At 47.0% G+C, this 20,695-nt stretch overlaps 1 protein-coding gene across 1 annotated transcript in view; it reads right to left on the reverse strand.

The window, feature by feature from the left end:
- Window positions 1–20,695, reverse strand: part of ZNF618 (zinc finger protein 618) — a 174,302-nt gene that overhangs the window by 58,213 nt on the left and 95,394 nt on the right. The window contains exons 4-5 of the mRNA XM_074161371.1: window positions 13,496–13,752; window positions 6,447–6,524 (exon numbers count right to left, since the gene is read on the reverse strand). Of these exons, the coding sequence (XP_074017472.1) occupies window positions 6,447–6,524; window positions 13,496–13,752 (335 nt within the window). The remainder of the gene's footprint in view (window positions 1–6,446; window positions 6,525–13,495; window positions 13,753–20,695) is intronic.

Raw genomic sequence — 20,695 nt, forward strand, 5'->3', positions numbered from 1 at the left:
GAGCCGCAGGGAGCCTCGGGGTGGGGGGGCTCTGGAGAGGCACGGGGTGCCAGGACTGCCCTGCTCTGCCCAGGGAGAGCCCTGCCATCGCCCCTCCTCGCCTCAGGCCGGCTGCTGTCATGTCTCCAGGCTGAAGGGCCCTGCCAAGGTCTGCACAGGCTGGGCCGACGCACCCTAACGGTCCCACCGTCGTCAGTGGAGCTCGTAACGATGTGTTTCCTAATTTCTACTGAAGGTTTGTTGAAATTGCTCCCGTGCTTAATTCCTGGGCAAGTTCTGTCAACCCAGGAAAGCAAATGGGGGAGGGCACAGCTCCACTGCTGTGTCTCCGCTCCACAGACATGGCACAACCTCTACCAGAGGTGGCCACAAGGATCCCCCCCCCCGGGGGCTACTCTATCCTGGTCTTAATGAAGGGACATGAGGAAAGGAGGGAGGAAAAGCTCCCTCCGCTCCAAGATGTGGGACGGCAAGAAGCACACAGCAAAGATCACAGTCAAGCCCTGAACAAACGCAATGCGCAAAGCTGCAAGCTGGAAAAGAAAACCCGGTGTTACAGTAAGTCAAGGATCATAAATGATTAGGATTTCCAAGCCGTTTTGAAGTGTTTCATATTCATCCTAAATTGCATATACTGTATGTCACATTATCTAATAACATAACTACGTTTCAAAATATTCCGTATGTCTCTTGGAATCATGCTCGCATTGCTCTGAAAACCACAGCTGCGGAATGTCACAGCATTTTTGAATTTAAAATTTGCAACCTTAAGTAATGAACACTGTTTGCATTTAATTTCCTTATTTCTTAAAAATAATAAAAACAAATGATTGTGGGTTTGTGAATTTGTACATTTCTACTTGATTAACCCGCCTGATTAGATCAGTTTTCCAGGCAACGTAATTAATTTGGCACAACTTCATAAACTGAGGGGCCAGATCACCAGCCCTCGGTATCGTATGCGAAACCTCGACAGTCAAACCCCTGTGTTTTTCCACAGCTGCTACTTGTTTGAATTACCACCTATCACTCAAGGAAAAAGCGAGCTGTGGCACAATGGAGTTCTGCAGAATGCTGTCCCGGCATTCACAGACAACGGCATAAATAAACCATAAAAGCTATGTACTATGCACGCACCAGGCCGTTTCTGTCATTTAAATAGCCTTAAAAAGTACTTCAGTCAAACTTAACAAGAATCGAGCAACACACTAAGGTTTATAGGAGCAGCCATTTCTGAGCTCTGTTAAGGAATGTTGTTACTCTTAGTCATAAGACAGGGTAAAGCTTTCATGAATTAAAAAAAAAACCCCTAAAAATCCCCTAACAGCCCACACTAAATCACCTTTGGGCTGAGACCAAGTTAATTACAGCTTCAAAACAAAAGACCAATTTCTGAGAAAGTTGCAAAAGTAAGTGAGAGTAGGGAGGTTGGCGGGAAAGCTGGGAAATAGGCAAGTTAACTCCTGTGTCTCGAGTAACTTTCTGCATCTCCTACAAAATTCTGCTACAGACTGGGAAATGTACACAATAAATAATCGATGGTTGGGATGCAGCCCAGAGGGCAAAGGATGCCCCCAAATCCTATGATTTTTCAGTAGCTGATAATCATACAAATGAAACCCAACTTTCTTCAGCTCAGAAACACCATCTCTCCTCAAGAATGGTTATTTCACTATTAATTTTCAACTTCTCACCTCAAAATCGCTGCAGTCACAGAACTGCTGCAACTCAGACTCCAGAAATATGCACTTTGGAAAAACACATTTTTCCATATTCATGGTTTGAACGAGTCATCTTCCCTTTCATATTTTTGGAATTGAGCAGAAGCCATTCTTGGAAAACATTAATCTGAAACTTTAAAAGCTTTGAGAAGTTTTTTGAACAATTGGTTGAACTAGAAACTTCGCCTGAAGAGAACCTTCCTACTCCAGTGCATTCAGCACCTATTCCGATGATGGCAGAGCTGCCCTTTGACTCCCACACCCACGCCGGAGGGTAACAGAGAGCTGATGGGCTCAGAGGGAGGCAATGCACCAACTAAATAGCGTAAATAAATAATGAAGAAAAACGACTTGAGCAAAATCATCGTTCAGCCCAGAAAAGCTTATCTGGAAACAGAGAACTTCCACCAATTATTAGGACAGAGGCAATATATCCTGCGAGGGTTAAACTCGAGCCTTGCTCTCTTCTTTCACTTGCTTTCTGAAAAATTCTCCTTTGGGTAAAAATCTCCCTTGCGTGGCCTCAGCCCAGAGGTTTTTAAATTTACTTTCCGAAAGTCTAACAAAGTAATTTCAGCCTTCTTTTTTTTGAGTTATCTGAAAGTGAAATAATTTTCCTGACTCAAAACATGCAGATGTTTTGCTGCTTGTGTTGCTTAAATATGACCCAACCGTACAAACCAAAACTTTCTAGCTGACTAACTCCTGAAGGGAATCCAAGCCTTTTAATAACTTCAAAAAAACCCACACAGCTCAACAAAAAGCACTGTAAGCCTCAAATTTTGAAGGCCTGGGTCGCCTGTAGGTGAAGCGGCAGCGTTTGTCTGCGCCGATGGCTGGGACGAGCCTTCCATCGCCTCCAGGAACCTGCAGCCTTTCTGCTCCCCCCAGGCTCCGGCAGCTCGGATGGAGGAAGGAGACGGGGTCCTGCAGGGCTGCACATCAGCTCACAAAGGAGCCTTTCAGCCTCACAAGATCACTTTTTGTTGTTGTTGTTGGGTTTCATTTTTATTTGCGCGTTTCGGGAAGGCGAAGGGGCAGGAACGCAACCTTTGCATTTCTTCCTTGACAAAACGTAGTGAGTAAACTTCTTACCTACGTTTCTGGTTCTTCGCAGAACCCTTTATGTGGGGTTTTCCGCACCAGCATCTCAGCTCTCGGAGCAAAGCAGCAAAGGAGCCTGTCCCTTCGAGGCAGCACGTCTTCAAGACCTGCCTCAACCCTCTGCACTTGCAAACTGCCAGGAGATCAATCACTCCCTGAAATTCTCCAGCCAATGCTGAGTACCACAGGGAAAGCTCAAGAAACTAAGAAAATGCCCCGTTTTCCAGTAAGAAACCACCTGTTCCTGAAGGTGGACAAGAAAAAAAATCAGCCTAAAGAGCACGGGTCACCTCCCAACACAGCTTCTCTGCCCTGGAGATCCAGAGAGGAGGCCAGTGCAGGTTTAAAAAACAATCTAGGAAATTTCTCCCAAAAACTATCATTACAAAGAAAAAATGTGATGTTTAACCTTTAGAGATCTTGCCAGTGTGAAAGTCCCAATGTGGCACTGAACAGCTCAAAGGGTAAGAAGAAATTTAAGTTTTGCACAGGGCAAAACAAGTGACTGATGAGTAAGGACCGATTGCAAGAGCCGAGAGGGCAACAGAGCTCCCACCTGCACTGGCCACGAGCTGCAAGCCCCCAGCTTATCTGCTGTGGCTCCAAACTGGACACCAAGATGTACAAAAACCAGCTTAGAAATAACCTCCTTCAAAGCAAGGACAACTTGGGACCTCCAAACCTCCTGACCCAGGGACACAAGTTGGGTCACTGAATGGTGACAGTGGAGCTGGCTGGACAGATGCTTTTTTCAATTGTTCTGCCCCAGAGATCCAAACCAGATTGACACGATTACTATCTGCTCTCCCTTTTGCATCACCAGCTCTGTCCGTCTGCAGGACCAACCCACAGCTTGGCCAGGGACCACCAGTGACACAGGAGTCACACAAGAAAGGAAAAAGCAGAGGGCTATTCCAGGGAAGGGGTGTATCTTTCAGCAAATCACAAAAAGCAGATTATTTCTGCTTGAATGCCCAAAAAGCCCTGGAAGAAAGCACCTAAAGAAAAAGGGGCCTGGGTTTGCTCTAGCTACTCCGATGCCGAGCTGGTGAGTCTACCCAGGATCACTCAAACCTTCAGGGCAAGGCAGACTTTATGGGACTGACGGGTGGCCCAGACCTCGGGGAAACCACGGCTGATGCTTGGAAAAAGCATCAGGCTCAGAGGGACTGCCAGGTCCTGCCCCCGCAACACGGCTCCTTCCTTGCCCAGCCAAAAAGCAATGACTAAAAGATTCAGGATCTGAGTTTCTGGCAGCTGATAATTGCGCGTAATATGCCAAGGGAGCTCAATTTTCAGTGCTTCGAGGACAAGCTGAGCGAGCAGAGCTGCCCTGCCAGCGCCCCGGGGTTTTAGCCAAGGCATGGAACTGAAGATCCGCAGGGAGAACATGGGAAGCGCAGAATCCCGTCCTCAGCATACGTGCCACCCCCACGTTATCCCCCGTTTGTGGTGATGGTGCAATACCAGCCACTTCTACATGAAACCCTAGATACACGTGGCAATAAAAGCAGCTTTCACGAAGATTTTTCAGTCCTGCAGTCTCATGCTATTCCCACCACTGTTACTGGTCCAGTTCCATCTACGATTCTCACTGCCTAATATCTCACAGGGCTTTCCTCCGTATAATCTGTGCTTTTTTTCTCCTAACTACACATTACACGCACATTCACTGGCACCTTGTTTCTCTGCAGACAGGTACTTCCCCACTGCTTTTCCTGCCAGCTCAGGTTCTGTTTCTGGGAGAATCACATTTACAGAGTTGCATCACGTTTTCAGTTTGATTTCTTGTGAGGAGCGTACATGAGTAAATATCTCATTTTGATTTTTATTGTCTTAAGGCAATTCAAATGCACTTTAAATGTTACCACTACATGCATCCATTTACAGCAACATAAAACAATGGGTTTTTAAGTTTCACGTATACAAATTGTGCTTCTCCACCACTGATGTGAAAATTACTAATAAATTCTCACATTCAGATTTTGAAAACTTCCATCTTCTGTGGCTACACATTAAAAAGACTTCAGAAGCAAAAGGTAAAGTCGTGTCTCCGCTGAGTTAATGAAAAAACTATGGATATCAATTGCACATGTGTATGTTGATGCATCCAGACCATTTAATATATAGCTTGATTTCATGATCAAAATATAAATAAGTGTATAAATAAAAATCAGTTGGACACAGTAGGAGGTGAACTCCTACGAATATTATAATACTAATATCAGCTCCTAAAATTCCAGCTGAATTAAAGATCCCACAGTGCTTGGGGAAGAGAAGTAAAATAAAAGCAATCCTTGTCCCTAATCTAAATACTGCAATTATTATTGCAAAACTATTGCAGTGCTGTGATGCAACAGTAAAACATTCTGCGCGTCAGCAAATAACTGCTGCTCACTATTATTTTAGGGATTTTTTTGTCTTAAACTGCAGAGTGAAGCCACTTTGTAGTTACATTTAAAGGACTTTTAGGAATTTTGTTGGTGTTTAGAAAGTAATAGCAGCACCGAAAACCAATTCTGCGTGTATCTAAGAACACAGAAGCAGCTCTTTGATGTTAAACAGCATACGAGAAAAATGCAACCATGCAATTAAAGGATGTATTATGGGACTGTGAAAAACCCTGAGAAGTTAAGATGCATGTTCCCTTTTCAGCTGTGCATTTGCTGAATTCTGAGAGTTTACACATTTGAAATGTAATATTGCATTAGCCTTCATTATTCCTGGATTTTCAAACTTTTCACTGGGAGTTTATGCTCCTTTAGACACTCCAGTCAGTCATTTTATCCACGACCACGTGCACCGATAGTGCTGGTTACAGCTGCGGAGCTACAGCAGATGCTCCTCCAAGCCTGACACAGACTTCAGTGCTCAGCTCCGGAGAGAGAACATAGAACCACTGAAAGGCTCAGGAGCTTGTTTCAAGTCCCTGTTTTTCTATTATTTCAGATACGTATTTCTCCAAATTACACAAACTACGCTAATTGTACAAAACACCGAGCAAAATTTTTGCATTTCTACAATTAAGCAACATTGAATTGGCCAGACCTATAGAAAATTCAAATAAAGTCGCTTCTGACTACGCGCGAGATATTTCATACAAACAATGTATCTGGAAAGTGACCTCGGCCGACAGCAGGGGGTGAGTCCAAGATATCATTTTGATTTTAACATAAAGACACAGCATTATAGCAATGCCGTTATCTGCCCTGATACCCCCCATCATGACTTACAGGGCTGGACTGGAACACCCAGCGGGGCAGGAGCGCGGGCACCGCGGGGAGACGTCTGCCCCTGGGGGGTAACTCCGCTGCTGGACCCTGCTGTCGTTTGCCAGGAGGAACTTTGAGATTTGCAGCTCTCCCGACACACAGCAATGACTCCCGAGAGCCCTGGGCAGTAAATACTGCACCAGACACGAGAGCTGCTCCTGACCCCGGAAGAAATATTGCTGCCACAGAGCTGAGGCAGCCCCAAAATTTATCCTGTGAATGGGCCACCCCAAAGAAGCGTTATTGATGGACAGAGAAGCAGAAGAGCAATCTAGCCCTTCTCCAAAATAAGTCTCCGAGCCTGAAGGCTACCCCAGGATTCCCAAAGATTTGAGCAGGAGTGAGATACCTCTGTGCGCTCGCACATGGGTCTGGAAACAGTTGTAATACTTGTATTTCTTCCCACATATTCCACACTCGTAAGACCCTGAAAAACAAGACAGGAAAGTGTACATCACCATATTAGATCAGGAAAAACAGCCTCACCGCATACTTATCCATAAACTGGGGACAAAAGAATGCAGTTTGCAGCAAAGTAATTTTTGGAAGGTTCATGGAGATAAATGCAGGAAATCACTATCCCAGACTCAGTCCTTTTTTCAGCCTTATTTAAGATTCCTCGGCATATTACCCTGAACTTACATTTTCAGTATATCTTTATAACTTCACGAACATGAAAGGGCCACTCTCAAAATAGCCTGATTTATAATTTTATAATAATGACTAATATTTCCTATGGACAGAAATAACCTTGAATTACTTTTCAGTAAGTTCCTCGTATATGGGAAAAAAAGCTTTTCAACTGAAAAAAAGAAGGCAATATGTTATCTTGAGGCAAGGAGTTTTTAAAATTTCTCAAGAAATGCACAATGTACGAATTTCTCAAGAAACCCACAGAGATTTGGTAAATATCCACCCAGAGGAAACCAAATAGATACAAATAGAACTTTTGACCTTTTTAAGGAAAAGCACATGACCACAGTAGTCTCTCTTCTCAATTTGTGTCTCTAATTCCAGAAAACACACATCTGCAAACAGTCATTTAAATGAAACCAGGGAAACAGAGCTGGGAGAATCATTTGTAATGATGAAATTATGCAATGAATTTAGCCTCTTCTGTTTCTTGGACAGACAGAAATTTCCTTAGATTTGTTATTTGAGTTGATTCAACCTTTTATTTCCTTCCCCCCACTCCACATTGGTGAACAGGCTGTAAATTCACCTTTCAAGTTCTCACTTGCAAAATGTACTGCATTTCTCAGCTGTCCATCAGCCGTATCCGTGATCCTCTCTGTGCCCTTCAGCAGGGCGAGAGCAGCCCTTACGGGAAAAGGAGGTGGGAAAAAAAAGGGCTGAATGTAATTTTGCATGAATGTAGCATTCCATTTCCATGGATGCTTCCTCACACAACCTTGAAACTATCTTTTCCTGACCATGCAAAACTGTAAAACTCAGGGACAAGCCACAAACAAGAACAAAACATTCACACACCCACATCCTAATAAATATTCCCAAACATCATTTTACAGCAATACTTACCTGGCGCCACTCAAAGCAAGCTCTTTCCAGGAACAAAACCAACTGTGGGTTTTTTTAACACACTAGACCCATGTTCTTTTTTCCCCAACCCCTGCCCTATTGCTTACAGCTTGGGAAGGCAATAACCCTCCTTCCAGTTCATACCCGCGCTGAATTCCCTGCCCATCACTGTTCACATCACTTGGGACTGTCTTTTGAGCTTGGGAGGCCACTTTGTCACTGATGTGAGAAAGGCAACTCGCTACAGTCCGATACGCAAGAGTACACATTTGAAAAAATACTCTAAAATACTGATACTATAGTCCGTTGACTACGTCTGATGTGCTCCATAGCCTTTTCATTATCGTAGCTAATTGTATTTTATATATAGATATACGTATATGGGACAGCCGTCACCCGTGGTCACTCCACACAGGCTTTTTGAAGCAAAATCCTGGATATCAGCAAGTTGGCAGCACCTGCCAGCCGTCATTTTCCACGCTCAAGGACTGATTATATTCATCGCCAACCTCCAAAATTCTTTCCTGAACACTATCCCAGCTGGAGCCCCAGAGCAGCACAGCCAGAAGACGAGCACACTCCCCACCACTTGGGCTCCACCAACCACTCGCCCTGGGCAGCAGCCGAGGTTCAGCTGGACCGGCAGCAGAACGTGACTGTCGCTCACCCACACCCCGAACCAGTGCTGCCCACCCAGGGCACTTGGAAAACAGGTAAAAAACAGTGAGGAAGTCTACGGTGATTTTATTTCCCCATTTTTCTTGTATTTCCCCATTCCTCTGGAGATAGTTTATGGCACATAAAGGTATTGTGCACTTCTTCAAGAAGACTATAACCTGTACAGGTAACCACGTAGGTGCCTTCCCAATATGAAACCGAGTGAGTGCCATGGTCCTCGTGCTGGGCAGGAGCTGAAGGGACCACCACCTCCCACAGCCTGTGCTGTTTTGCAGGTGTCCTGAAGCACCCAGGTCTCAAGGGGAAGGCTGGAGTCACCTTCTTTGAGGTGGGTACCTCTACCCACCTCCTACACATGGATGGAAGAGCCTTGCCCCAGGAGACAGCAAGTTTGAGGAGGTTGTAAAGGAGGTTGCATTACACCTACAAGAAAGCTGGGGAGGGACTTTTTACAAGGGCATGTAGTGATAGGACGAGGGGTGATGGCTTTGAGTTGGAAGAGGGGAGATTTAGATTAGATCTCAGGAAGAAATTTTTCTCTCTGAGGGTGGTGAGAGCCTGGCCCAGGTTGCCCAGAGAAGCTGTGGCTGCCCCATCCCCGGAGGGGTTCAAGGCCAGGTTGGACAGGGCTTGGAGCAACCTGGTCTGGTGGGAGGTGTTCCTGCCCAGGGCAGGGGGTGGGACTGGATGGGCTTTAAGGTCCCTTCCAACCCAAACCATTCTGTGATTCTATGATACACATCTAAGTTCTGCAGGCACTGAGAAACAACTCAACAGCCACAACTGCATACTCAGCACACCATGATTTGGGGGCAAAGGCACAGATCCTTATATTGGAGAAAGGAGGGATGGCTTCCTACAATAAATGTGTTATTAGAGTGGAGGAAAGATGAAGTGGGGAAAAAAAAGACATCGCTACGTGTCAAGGCCTTACAAAGAACATGCCCGTGTTGCCTTGGACACTGCCACCATGGTCATCGGACCATGTCCCCATCAGGATGTGTCATGCGGGTTAAAGCTGTAGTAGGAGGGGAGATGGGAAGGGTTTGGTTAGTTGGTGCACTCAGTTTTGCCAGGCTATTCCTGAGCCTCGCAGATGGAATTTGGGCAATGCACCCGTTGCATCCAGAGCTTTCCCTTGCTCCCTGATCCCTGGTTAGACTTTCACACCCTTCCATCACATACCGGACGTGTATCTCAATGCATGGTCAAAAATCCAGGTCCCTGAATATCGATTTCGTGTATATCCAACGGGAGAGGCACGTTCCACTGCTTTTCCATCTAAATTGTGCAAAAAAAAATCAGAAAAGAGCCCTTAAAGTGGATGCATTTCCAAAGAAAAATGATGGCTGAAACCTACTGAAAATTTCCAAGGCCCTTGTGTCCCTGTGGCTTGCTAACAAGATGTCAGAGGTCACACAGAGTTTCTTATGGCTTCTGCAGCACTATCTTATTTGGTATAACTAGGGAGAATCCAAAGTGCTCTTGAATTATGTGGGCTGAGCAGCTCAGCAACTGAGACATCTGCATCATGGCACGAGTCACACATGAGCATGTTAGACTGACCGTCTCAGAGCAGAAGAATTCACTCTTCACTTTGTCTCAGATACATTTCTGATTTAATGAATTACTTCAAAAATCCTCTCCGAAATGTTTCTCATAAAGCACAGACCAGATTGAGAGTCTTGTATAAAACTTCTCCTGATCAACTCGCAGATAACTCCATCCTCCAAAACACAAATACTGACCTGACCATATTCCCAACATTAGAAAATGACCCACATCAGCCAAATAGTCTCTCCCTCTTTCTCTTGATTTACAACCCAAGTGGCATTTTCTTTTCCTCTCCTTTCTAGAGAGCTTCATGGTGGACTCCTCTGCTTTTCTGCCCTGACAGCCCTGCCCTGAGACCTGTTCATGTGGTGGAGCTCTTCAGATGACCCCGGCCCAAGGCCAGCACGTGAAGCTAGCGAGAAGAAAAGAAGAAAAGAAGAGGAAATACAGCACCTCAGAGCTGGGCAGTGCCAGGAACACACCGCCCAGGAGGCAGGGAGAGTGGTGGTACCACAGGGTAGAGGTGGGTGGATGGGGAGAGCGGGGTCTGCAGCCGCTGACCAGACCCCGGGTTAGAGCCAACCTCTCCGTTGGCTTTCCTTGCTTGGGATGCCCAAAGTGGGACCCCACGAAGCTTGCAAGACTTCCATGGAAAAGCAGATGAAAGGGAAATGGTCCAAACCCACAAACATCAACACCAGCTCTTTGGCTGGAAACCACAGCCAGTGCCACCAGCCAACCCCCTTCGCCGCATCCACTCTTGTCCATCGCAGGGTTTGGGCTGCTCCAGACGGACGGAAACAGGGTCTGGAGTAGTCCAAAGTGCAGGGAAAGACATGTGAACGTGTAACCGAACAGGCGGTGGCAAACACAAGGCCTGATTTGATGAAAACGCTACAAGCGAAGAGCAGCAACTGAGCTGGGAACCCCTGTTATAAATTGCCTCAAGTAACAACTAAAAATATAAATATAACGCGCTCCTGCAGGAGATGTGTGACTCAAGAGAAGAGACATAAATCTTCTCATGTGAATTTCAGCCGAGCCCTGAAGCTGAGCGCCGCAGGGAAGCTGTCTGTCACTTGGAGCCACGTGTCCCCAAAGCCTTCAGCACTGTGGCCCCGGCTCAGACAACACACCCCCGTTTGACCGGCCATCCCCAGCACCCCACGGAAGGCGACGGTCTGGGGGTTGGCATTTCCACGCGACAGAGAGGGATTCATTTAGTCCCGCTTCACCACTTCATCCTGCATCATGAATTACTATGAAAAATAACGGTTTTCAACATCTCCAATCTCAGCTTCCCTGATAAAGGTGAATAAAATCCTACCAAAGCCTTGCCATTCTGCATGGCTGAAGTGATTTAGATACAAGGCTACCAGATCACATCACAAGAAAGGCTTCAGGGAGAAAAACTCCTGGAACCGAACAGGCGGTGGCAAACACAAGGCCTGATTTGATGAAAACGCTACAAGCGAAGAGCAGCAACTGAGCTGGGATGAGCAACTGAGCTGGTGAGCAGCAGCAGAGAGCATGAAGCCCTTGCTCTGGAGGTAGGAGGCACTGGCGCCTTCAGATGTTCGCAATCTCAGGCTGTTCCAGAGCAGCAGCCAAAACGGCCAGGGAAGCAGCAGGTGAGGGATGGTTCTTGTGCGAGTTCCACAGATGTCTGCAGCAATGGAAATAGTGCCTGGCTCTGGTTTCTGCGGGGGGATGGAGGGGACCAGAAGAATTGACTGGGAGCCAGTTCAAGAAACCACAAGGAACTGATATCTGGGCACCACAGTCGGTTCCACACAGAGCACAGTATTTGGTGGCCAAACAGAAAAGTTATTCAGAGCCACCTCCCCAACAAGCAGGAGTTATGTGAATGGCGGATGAATAGGGGCACTTACAGGGCTCTTTTCACAAAGGAATCGGCCGCCAACTGCCAATCGCCTCAGGACCAAGTTGCCTTTAAAGAAACCCAGCACGAGGCTATAAAATAACAAATATGATGCACATTTTTCATTTAAAAAGGCCCTTCCAGATAGAAGTTCTCCAGTTTACTTTCTGCAGCTTTCAACCACCACTTGTTAACTTGTCAATAACTCTCTGTCCCTCTCCCCATGGTGCCTCCACCTTGAATAGTGTCGCCTCTCACTCCAGCCTGTCCCCAAAGTTCTTAGTAGGTAGGACATGTTGGTGTACATCCAAGTTAGCCAATAGCAAAAGCCCATTCCCCCCTTTTCACTACTATATAGTCACACTCAGGGGACATCATCTGCAGAGCAGCTGCTGCTGCCCAGCCAGAAGCCATGGGGATGATGGGGTCCTACATGACAGTCCCAATCTGCTGATGCTTTCATCAAAAGCCAGTGACCACAGCTTAAGGAGAAGGTCCTTTGCATCAGTGGTCATCTCTTCACCCATCCCTCCCGGGGCGCCAGGGACACCTCCGCGTTTCAGGGTTGCCCATGCAGTCACCAACCTCTCAAGAGCTGTGTGGGCACAAAAGCTCTAAGTATACACAGAGTATTTCCTCCAAACTGTAAGATCGTTATGGACTTCTTAGGCTTTCCCTAGGTGTTTTAACTCTGTATAAGTAGCAGAGACCTCTAACTCTGCCCCTCTTCGTGGTTGTCCTACTGGGGAAAAGAGGACAGGAGGGAAAACGATGCTCCAGATACAGCCACCAGCTAACAACACTCTCCAGAGTTTCTTTCCAACAACATTGACAGTGATCAATCAAAACCCAGGACAAAATCTAAGATCATCACCTCTTTTCTCTCTTCCTGAAAGACAAACCAACCCCAACAGCAACACTGGGCAGCGCAAATGAGCTTTCTCCTGAGTTCCTCAAAGGAAACATGGGACCCACTGCTCCTTCTTTACATCAGCAACTGCCTTTGGCTCTCAAAGTCACTGCCGAGACCTGCTCCATGTCAGAGCCAACAGAGGAGTCTCTTTAGCAAGAGCAGTTCCTCCAGTTCCTCTCTGGGATCCCACAGAAAACCCTTTCCTTGGAGCAGGAGGAGAGGACGGTCTGATGTTCACAGAAAGAAAGAAAAAGCTTCTTCTCATGACAGCTCTACATGGGGTGGGATAGGAAGCACGATCTTGGAAGTGGCACATCACAGCCAGCCAAAAGTCAAAATTATTCCCCATACATTACTAGCAACCAGAAAAACAAACAGTGACCTGTAAAACCTGTTTTTGAGCTAAATCTAATTATTCACGCAAAGCAGCCATTTTCCTCACAGCAACTTGCCTCAACGCATTTCAACTTTTTCTGAGGCCTTCCTCCCAATTGCCTTCTCATCTACACCCCATGTACCTACCCCCAGCCCTAGGTTCACCATGAATTCTGCACATGACTGATGGGCAAGTCATTTAACACGTCAAAAGAAGATAATAAGCTTTTTCTCACAGTTGCCCTGAGCTTGGTTGAGTCTTTAGTGATGACCAGATGCAAATAGACAGCAAAAGCTAAAGAAGGTCAATAATCTCAAGCCAGGTTGATGTGCACCTTGGCTCTTGGTACCCCTGGCAGAGCCAAGCTTCCAGGAACCGCTCTCCAGAACTTCGTTCCTCTGCCCAACACCACAGACTCAAGGAACCGACTGATGGGACACATTATTCCGAGCTTACCGAGCGTCTGCTGGTTGCGGACCCCACCTATGACCACGCAGATCTCCGCGGGCACGTCTCCTGGCCCATCTTTTATGTTCTTCTTGGAATCTTTGGTGTCATCCTGCCAGATCACCTCTTCGATATAGTCATCTGGTACCTCTGTTTTCACCTTCACCTCAGTCATCATTCCAGCCTCTTCACTGGGTGAGGACTGAGATGTCACCGAATCGGAGCCCTCTGCTTTCGGGCTCCGCGGGCTCCTCTTCAAACACTCCCTGAATGAGGAGAAAAGAGGAGAAAACATGAATCCTTGTTGTCACGTGCCCACCTTCTAATCACTAGGACATAATCAAAAGTACTTTCTTGTAATGCAATTTATTTAAAATAAGTATGGGTAGGTATACTTGTCTGTCATATATGGTAAGTAATTAAAATTTAACCAGACAAAAGTAATAAAACCATTTACTAGTAATGAAAATAACCTTAATCATCACAAACTATAGTCATTAACACACTAACCAAGAGCACAGAATTTCACCTGGTTCCTATCAGGTCAGAAGCACAATGCCATCAAATATTATGCCAAGACTAGCCCACACACGCGAAAGAAAAGCCATATCCTCCTGACATTTTTAATCTGGAGCCATCCCCACCCTTGTGCAATCCTCCATGGGTTAATCTACCATCGCATCCTCTCTTTTAACCCTTCAAAGCAACTGGACATCCTATGGTATTCGTATGGCCTTATCTAACATACACGGTGATGATCAAAGGGGATCATCTCTAGTACAATGATATTTAGGGCGACTATTATGTTATGGACAGATACAATTATCAAAGATGACAGACAAAGCGTGATGGGTGGGGAAAGGCAGGGGGAAGAAAAGAGGAGTCCAGTCTACTTAGAAGCAGATGAAGGAAAAAGTGTGTGTTTTCATCTTGGAAAGCGAAGGCTGGAAATTCATGGGAGAAAACAATCTAAATAAATAAATATTCAAAACCCCTTAAAAGCAGGAAGGAAACTGGACCCCCCCAAGCTGTAGAACAACATCAGCAAAAGTCAGACTTTGAGCACGACAGATGAGGACCAGGTAATGATCCAGAGGGTAGAGCCTCTTCCAAATCCACCTTCCCACCAATCGTTATGGGCTCCCTGTTTTTAAGACTCGTTATTAATAAATTCCATCATGCAATGCAAAGATAAAATAATTGCTGGTTCAGTCTGTGCAGAAATCAGAAGAACTAAATACATAACAATAGTTTAGACAACCCAGAAACAGAAACTTTTAAGACTGTGACATATTTAGAGTCATGTAAACACATGGAACAGCTGAAGGTGTTTGAAAACATTTTAAGCAGAAGTAATAGAAAAAATTAAGTAAAAAATACTTATGGATGAGAGTTATGAGACCATGCAATAGCGAAAGAGAAGGAAATCCCATTGCTTGGAACTTCATAAAAGTCAGAACAAAGTATGAATGTGAGAAAACTAACACTTGCAATGGTTTCCGATAGGGGTTATGAAGCTGGTAGAGAAATCAAAATGCTGTGACTGCAGGCGAAGTGCCCAGTGGGTAACTGGGGAGGATGGAGACCAGAGGAGCAGATGAACGAAGAGAAGAATCTTCTGCAATAATTACTGCACAACCTCCTACATGGACATGTAGTTGCTATTTCAAAATGAGTCAGTCACATCATATCACCAGATATTTTATTATTCATCCCTTCATTCTCATTACAGAATGAAACGTACAATTAATAGCCCCTAAACAGCGAGAATTAGCCTTGACCTGCCTCCCCACTCATTCCCATCCTCCTCACACACACACACACCCGTGCTCCCAAAATCATACAGGGCTTTTACAAGTGAGAAAGATGAATTAAGACAGAGAGAATGTGGTTGAAAACTGGACAATCTTTATGGTAATATTATTGGATGTCCAAAGGGTCCATCAATCTCACCCGACAGCGGCGTGGCTAAGCACCCCTTCCAACGCCAAGGGAAAGGCAGGCGCTGAAGTAGGAAACGTTCAGCAATCAGCAAAGGGTGGGATTAATTGCAAGTCAACCAAACTGAGGAGGTGTGAAGCACAAAAACACTGATAAAGGCAGCAAAAGCAACAGGGTCGGGGGAAAAAAAACAGTGGAGGAAGATCAAAAGCAAAGCAGTGCAATTCCCATCGGCAGGCAGAAAGGTGAAAGCAGGGATTGAAAGGCGGATTTGTACCTAAAGGGAAGGCAAGTGCCTCGGTTACAGACGGTACAGAAACCTGCATTTGCCAATCTTGGAAAAACAACAGAAAAATCAATGCAGGAGCCAAGCGACGTGGAATTAAAAGCTAATACAACTAGTAGTGAGGCTAAAGACACAGCTTTCCGAGGAGATTATAAATTGGGTAAGAACATAGAGACCTTCTGCCAGCGCCCAGCTTTGCCTCGCGTCCCATTCGGGTAGAAACCAGAGCAGCAGGATGCGGCACAGGGCTGCGAGGCAGAACGCCTTCCTCGACGGGCATCGCTCCCGAGCAGGGGTATTTTCCACAGGGCACCTGCAAGGGCTGATGTGGGGCAGATTTATTCACGCTCCAGAATTAAATTCAGCATCGCTGTTGCTAAAAATGACGGGTGACCCACAGAGAGTGAAAGGGGGACCAATGCCATCGGATCCATCGCCCCGTACCCTGGCTCTGCCCAAACCCAGAAGTTGTGGCGTAGTCAAACGTGTCCAGGATCACGGGTGCCCCCACGAACCGCACCCCCGGTGCTCAGCTGTGATCCCAGCAGGCAGGTCACACCGCAGCCACACAGAGCCACACTCTGACCTAAAGGACTAAGGCAATTTTCAGATACATGCGTCTGAGATCGAACAAGAAGGTTATTTTCTCCCTGTACAAAGCCGTGGTGAAGCCAGTCCCAGCGCTGCTGCACACAGACTGAGTGCCCTCGTTTTTAAAAGGTGATTAGAAAAGCTGGAGACGGTTCAAAAAAAGAGGCACTGAAATGGTCTGAGACTGGGAAAAGATATTTTATGACTTTGTGTGAGACCAAACAACTTCTATCTGTTTCTCATGCCAAAAGGAAGACTGAGAGATGATTTGATTGCAGCACATTATCATCTTCACGGGGAGAAAATACTGTCTGTCTTTAATTTGGCAGGGAAGAGTAGAGAACGAGCTCATCGCTGGAAGCTGGAACCAGTTGAAATGAGGCATAAAATACTAGCATGGATGGTGGTCCACTGGAACAACTGTTTTCCAAAGGATGCACTGAGGGAGAACAAATCTCTCCAAGTCTTCAAACCCAGAGTGTCCATATCTGGCTGGCCCTGGGTTACTGGTCTCCATACAGATGTGCACTGGCCAGAGCTGGTGGCCTGAAGCTGTAGGAATATATAAATTATTAGACCAGACTGATGGACCCTCAAAAACTTTGTTCGTCACACTCGCTTTCTGGATCCATCTCTGCCAAGAAAGTAACTTCCCGGCTGGGCTGTCTGCTCACAGCTGGGACCGAAACCTGCAGATATTAATTAAAAGCAATACTATTCCTCTGACATTGCCCCATGGTACTCGGTGTACAGAAGGAAACCAGCCCCAAATACCTCAGCAGGTGTCTTCTGCATGATTTCATGGTACAGATGACCTGAAAGGAGCCTCCAGATCCTCTCAAAAGCAAAATAAGCAAAACCACAAAAAACACAGGACCACTGGACTTTTACAGCACTCTTAAAACAAATCTACAACAAACAGAGACCTTCTCTGTCTTCTGATTCTTTCTAGGAGAGAAGAAATCTGCAGCCAGCAGATGTACCCAGGTTACAGAACGGGTACTGACGTACCCACCACGTGGCCAGGGGATGACCCCGCAGCCCCAAGGGCTCCCTGTCCTGCACCCCGGCACCCCACGCCAGGCCAGGGGACCCCGGCACCCCACTGCCCAGGGACCCAGCAGAGCCCTGCACAGACCCACGGCCACGGTGGGGAAAAGAGAATAAATTATAAGCATTAAGATTTTTTTTCCCGGATTATATGTATCTATAAATATAAAATACATATATATATACACAAATATGTGTGTTTGTGTATGCACACACATATATATGCATGTACACATATAAGAAGGGCTGGTACTTGCATGTCTGGCAGCACCCCCTTGTCGCACCCCGCTCCTACCCCTTCCTGCCACGGCAGCCCCAGGACACCGTCCGCATCCTCTGCTGACACCCTGAGGTGCCGGCACTTTATTGCACAAGCCAGATCCCGTTTCACAGCACCAAGGACCCCAGCGTGCCGACCGCGTGAGGAAATGCAGGAAACACCATCACCAAACACAAGCTTCGTTCTTCACCCGCACCAGACTGGGAACCAGTCCCACACCACCCGAGAGTAGTTTTAACTACCTTTTTCATTGCTGTTTCGCTTAATTAGGAAGAGCTGTGTTCTTATGTCACTCATTACTTCCTATCTCGCAGAGGTTTTCTAGCCACTGGCTGATGTCAAGCTTTAGCCAACGTTCAACTGGACTCTCTCCAGCTCAGCGTCCAGAGGAACACTACGGTTTTGCAAAATACCTTTAAGTAAATGTAATCAAACAGCAGCACAGTCCCAGCCCTCTTTTCTTCTCCTATGGGTGAAGGGAGGGGAGAGCGAGCCAGGAGACCCTGGTTACTTCATATGATGCATGAGAGGAGCATCACCAGCTGTTGGTAACAGCAAGTGAAGGTGATGGACCCCTCCAACCTTCCCTGTATGTGGAGAGTATGTTCCTCATCTCTATCTTCACAGCCTTCAAAACACTGATGGACAGACTACCCAGAAGAACTTGTCTGGAGACTACAAAACAAGCTCCTGACAGGCGATGGGATCAACTCTTAACCAGTCCTTGCAAGCGGTGACAGAGAAAGTGGTTCCCAACAGCACAGTGTCACAGTGATCATCACTCGCACGGCTACTGTCCAGTGACAGTTCTATCTCTCATTCTACTTGGACGCCGCAACCAAAAAGCTCCCCAAGCATGAAGGTGGATCCCAACCCAGGCCAGGAGGTGCAGGGCTGAGGAGAGCTGCTGCTGCAGATGGCAATACACCCAACGGAGCAGCACTGCACCCCCCGGAGCACATCTGAACTCTCGAAAAGCTCTCTCAGGGTCTCTGCTGGGGGCTACGCAGCTTTGGAGAGAGAAGGCAGCAATTGTGGAAGAACAGCTCTCCTAGCAAGAACTAGCATCATCCATGGAGGCCACTTTCTTCTGGTGCCACATAAAATCCAGTTAGTGCTCCTGTCATCAGAGCAAAACTAGGATCAGCTCAGGCTTCTTGGGTTTGAAGCTCAATTTGCTGAAGTGATGCTGTGTCAGATGGGGTATAATTGTTGCCAGGGTGCAGGGGGGAGGTGGGCTGATGGAATGATCCTCACGGGGCAGCAGAGTTTGAAGCCTCTTGGTTTGGCTGAGGACACAGTACCAGCATCATGGGAGCAAAATAGGAAAGAAAAGGAAATTATCAATACTCAAAAACTTCAGACGGGATGGAGAGGGTACAGGCACAGCCACAGCAGAACCAGGTTTCACTTAGGAGACATTTGCCACAGTCTCCATCAAGCACTGCATCAAGCCAGGAGGGGACAGACACGCTGAGCCAGGAGAGGTGACCCAGGAAAGCATCACTCCTTTACCACCCCTTTGGACCCTTGTTGCATCCCTTGCAAGGCCGTGACGCTGCACTTCTGAGCAGCACAAAGAGCTTCCAACTAGAGATGAGGATAAAGCAGCAGCAGATCCAGAACACGCTTCTTCTCCAGAAATTCCCCCCAAGAGCCACAGTGACAGAGAACACTCTGCCTGGTGGAGGGACGAAATCGGGCCCCAGCACTGCTGTGTCCAGACCTGGTTCTGCCATCCCTCCCCTGCTCGCAGCACCGCCGGAGGTGATACACAACGGCTGGAAAGGTGTCAAAAAGAGGATGAGGAAGAATAGGAGTGGATTTTCAGTTCTGCAGATCCCAAGGCTGGAAGTCCTACTGGTTTTGGGCGCGGGCACACAGAGAGAAGTATGCAGCTTCTGCGACATCGGCTAACTCAAATATCGGTGCCTGGTCTGGAAGCAGAATTACTCCCCAACACGAACCATGAGGTGGACCATGTCTCCGAGCGCTGGCGAGGCACAGAGCTCACACAGTGCTAACCCAGAGATCAGCCCCATCTTCTGAACTCCTGCGGGCACTGCTGGGTCACACACTGGTACCGGTGATGTGGTCAGAGCCTCCACTTGGTGGAGACAGCAGTGCACAGGAACTATGGGAGAACCTCCCAGAGTCAGATCCCACTCCTGGGTACCTACAGCCATCCGTCTCCTGGTGGCTCTGAATGCAGTCCCCAGCCTCATGCCATCACTTTTCTGGATGAAACAATGCAGTTTTAGTGTTCAAGCGTGGCCCCCCAGGGATCAGCTGCCCTCTGCAGGTCCCTCTGCAGGTCCAACCTGCATTAAACATCCATGGCGTGATGTTCCCTGGGGACAGGACCTCCTTCAAATGAAGCACTGTTTGCACAGGACAAAAACTTCTCAGAGGAATCAGAGCAGAGATTAGCAGAGCGCACAGGCACATCTGGCTTGATCCCTACCTCCTTCCACAGGGTGCATCTAACTTCTGCTCCATGTCTTTGAGCTTTCCTGGGGAATATCAACCTCCTTTGCTGTTTAATGTCTTGTCTCTAATGAGCTGTTGAGCTTGGCAATCCAAGAGGCTCTTCCTTGCCAAGGAGAGGAGGCAGAAGCCTTGGGACCACACGCTGCTCACACTGTCACTCAATGGCGTGCCTGGTTGCTCCTACAGGTAAGGTAGTTTCATTTTCCAGAACAGACTCAATGGGTTTTAAACATTAAAGAGGCAAACAAACCTTGCACTCGCATGTATCACTCCTGTGACTAAGTAGGCCACGTAGCCAATTACTGTATTACCAGCTCTGCCATCTCACAATGCTCATTTCAACATTGCTGCCTGCTTTGATCATCAGACTTTCATCTTCCGATGACGTTACGGCCACTTTCATGTCAAATACAAGCATGTGAAGGCAGAAGAGATTTAAGGAGGCCTTGATGAAGACTCATCGTGGGGAACCGGAAAGGTAGGGTGAAAATGGGTTCCTGGGCCCATTTAGGTACAGCGTCCCTTGGTCCTACGCCCATGATAGTTCATAAAAGCTTTAGCATGGATGGAT

The sequence above is a fragment of the Numenius arquata genome, chromosome 19, assembly GCF_964106895.1.
Source record: "Numenius arquata chromosome 19, bNumArq3.hap1.1, whole genome shotgun sequence".
Classification (NCBI taxonomy): Eukaryota; Metazoa; Chordata; class Aves; order Charadriiformes; family Scolopacidae; genus Numenius; species Numenius arquata.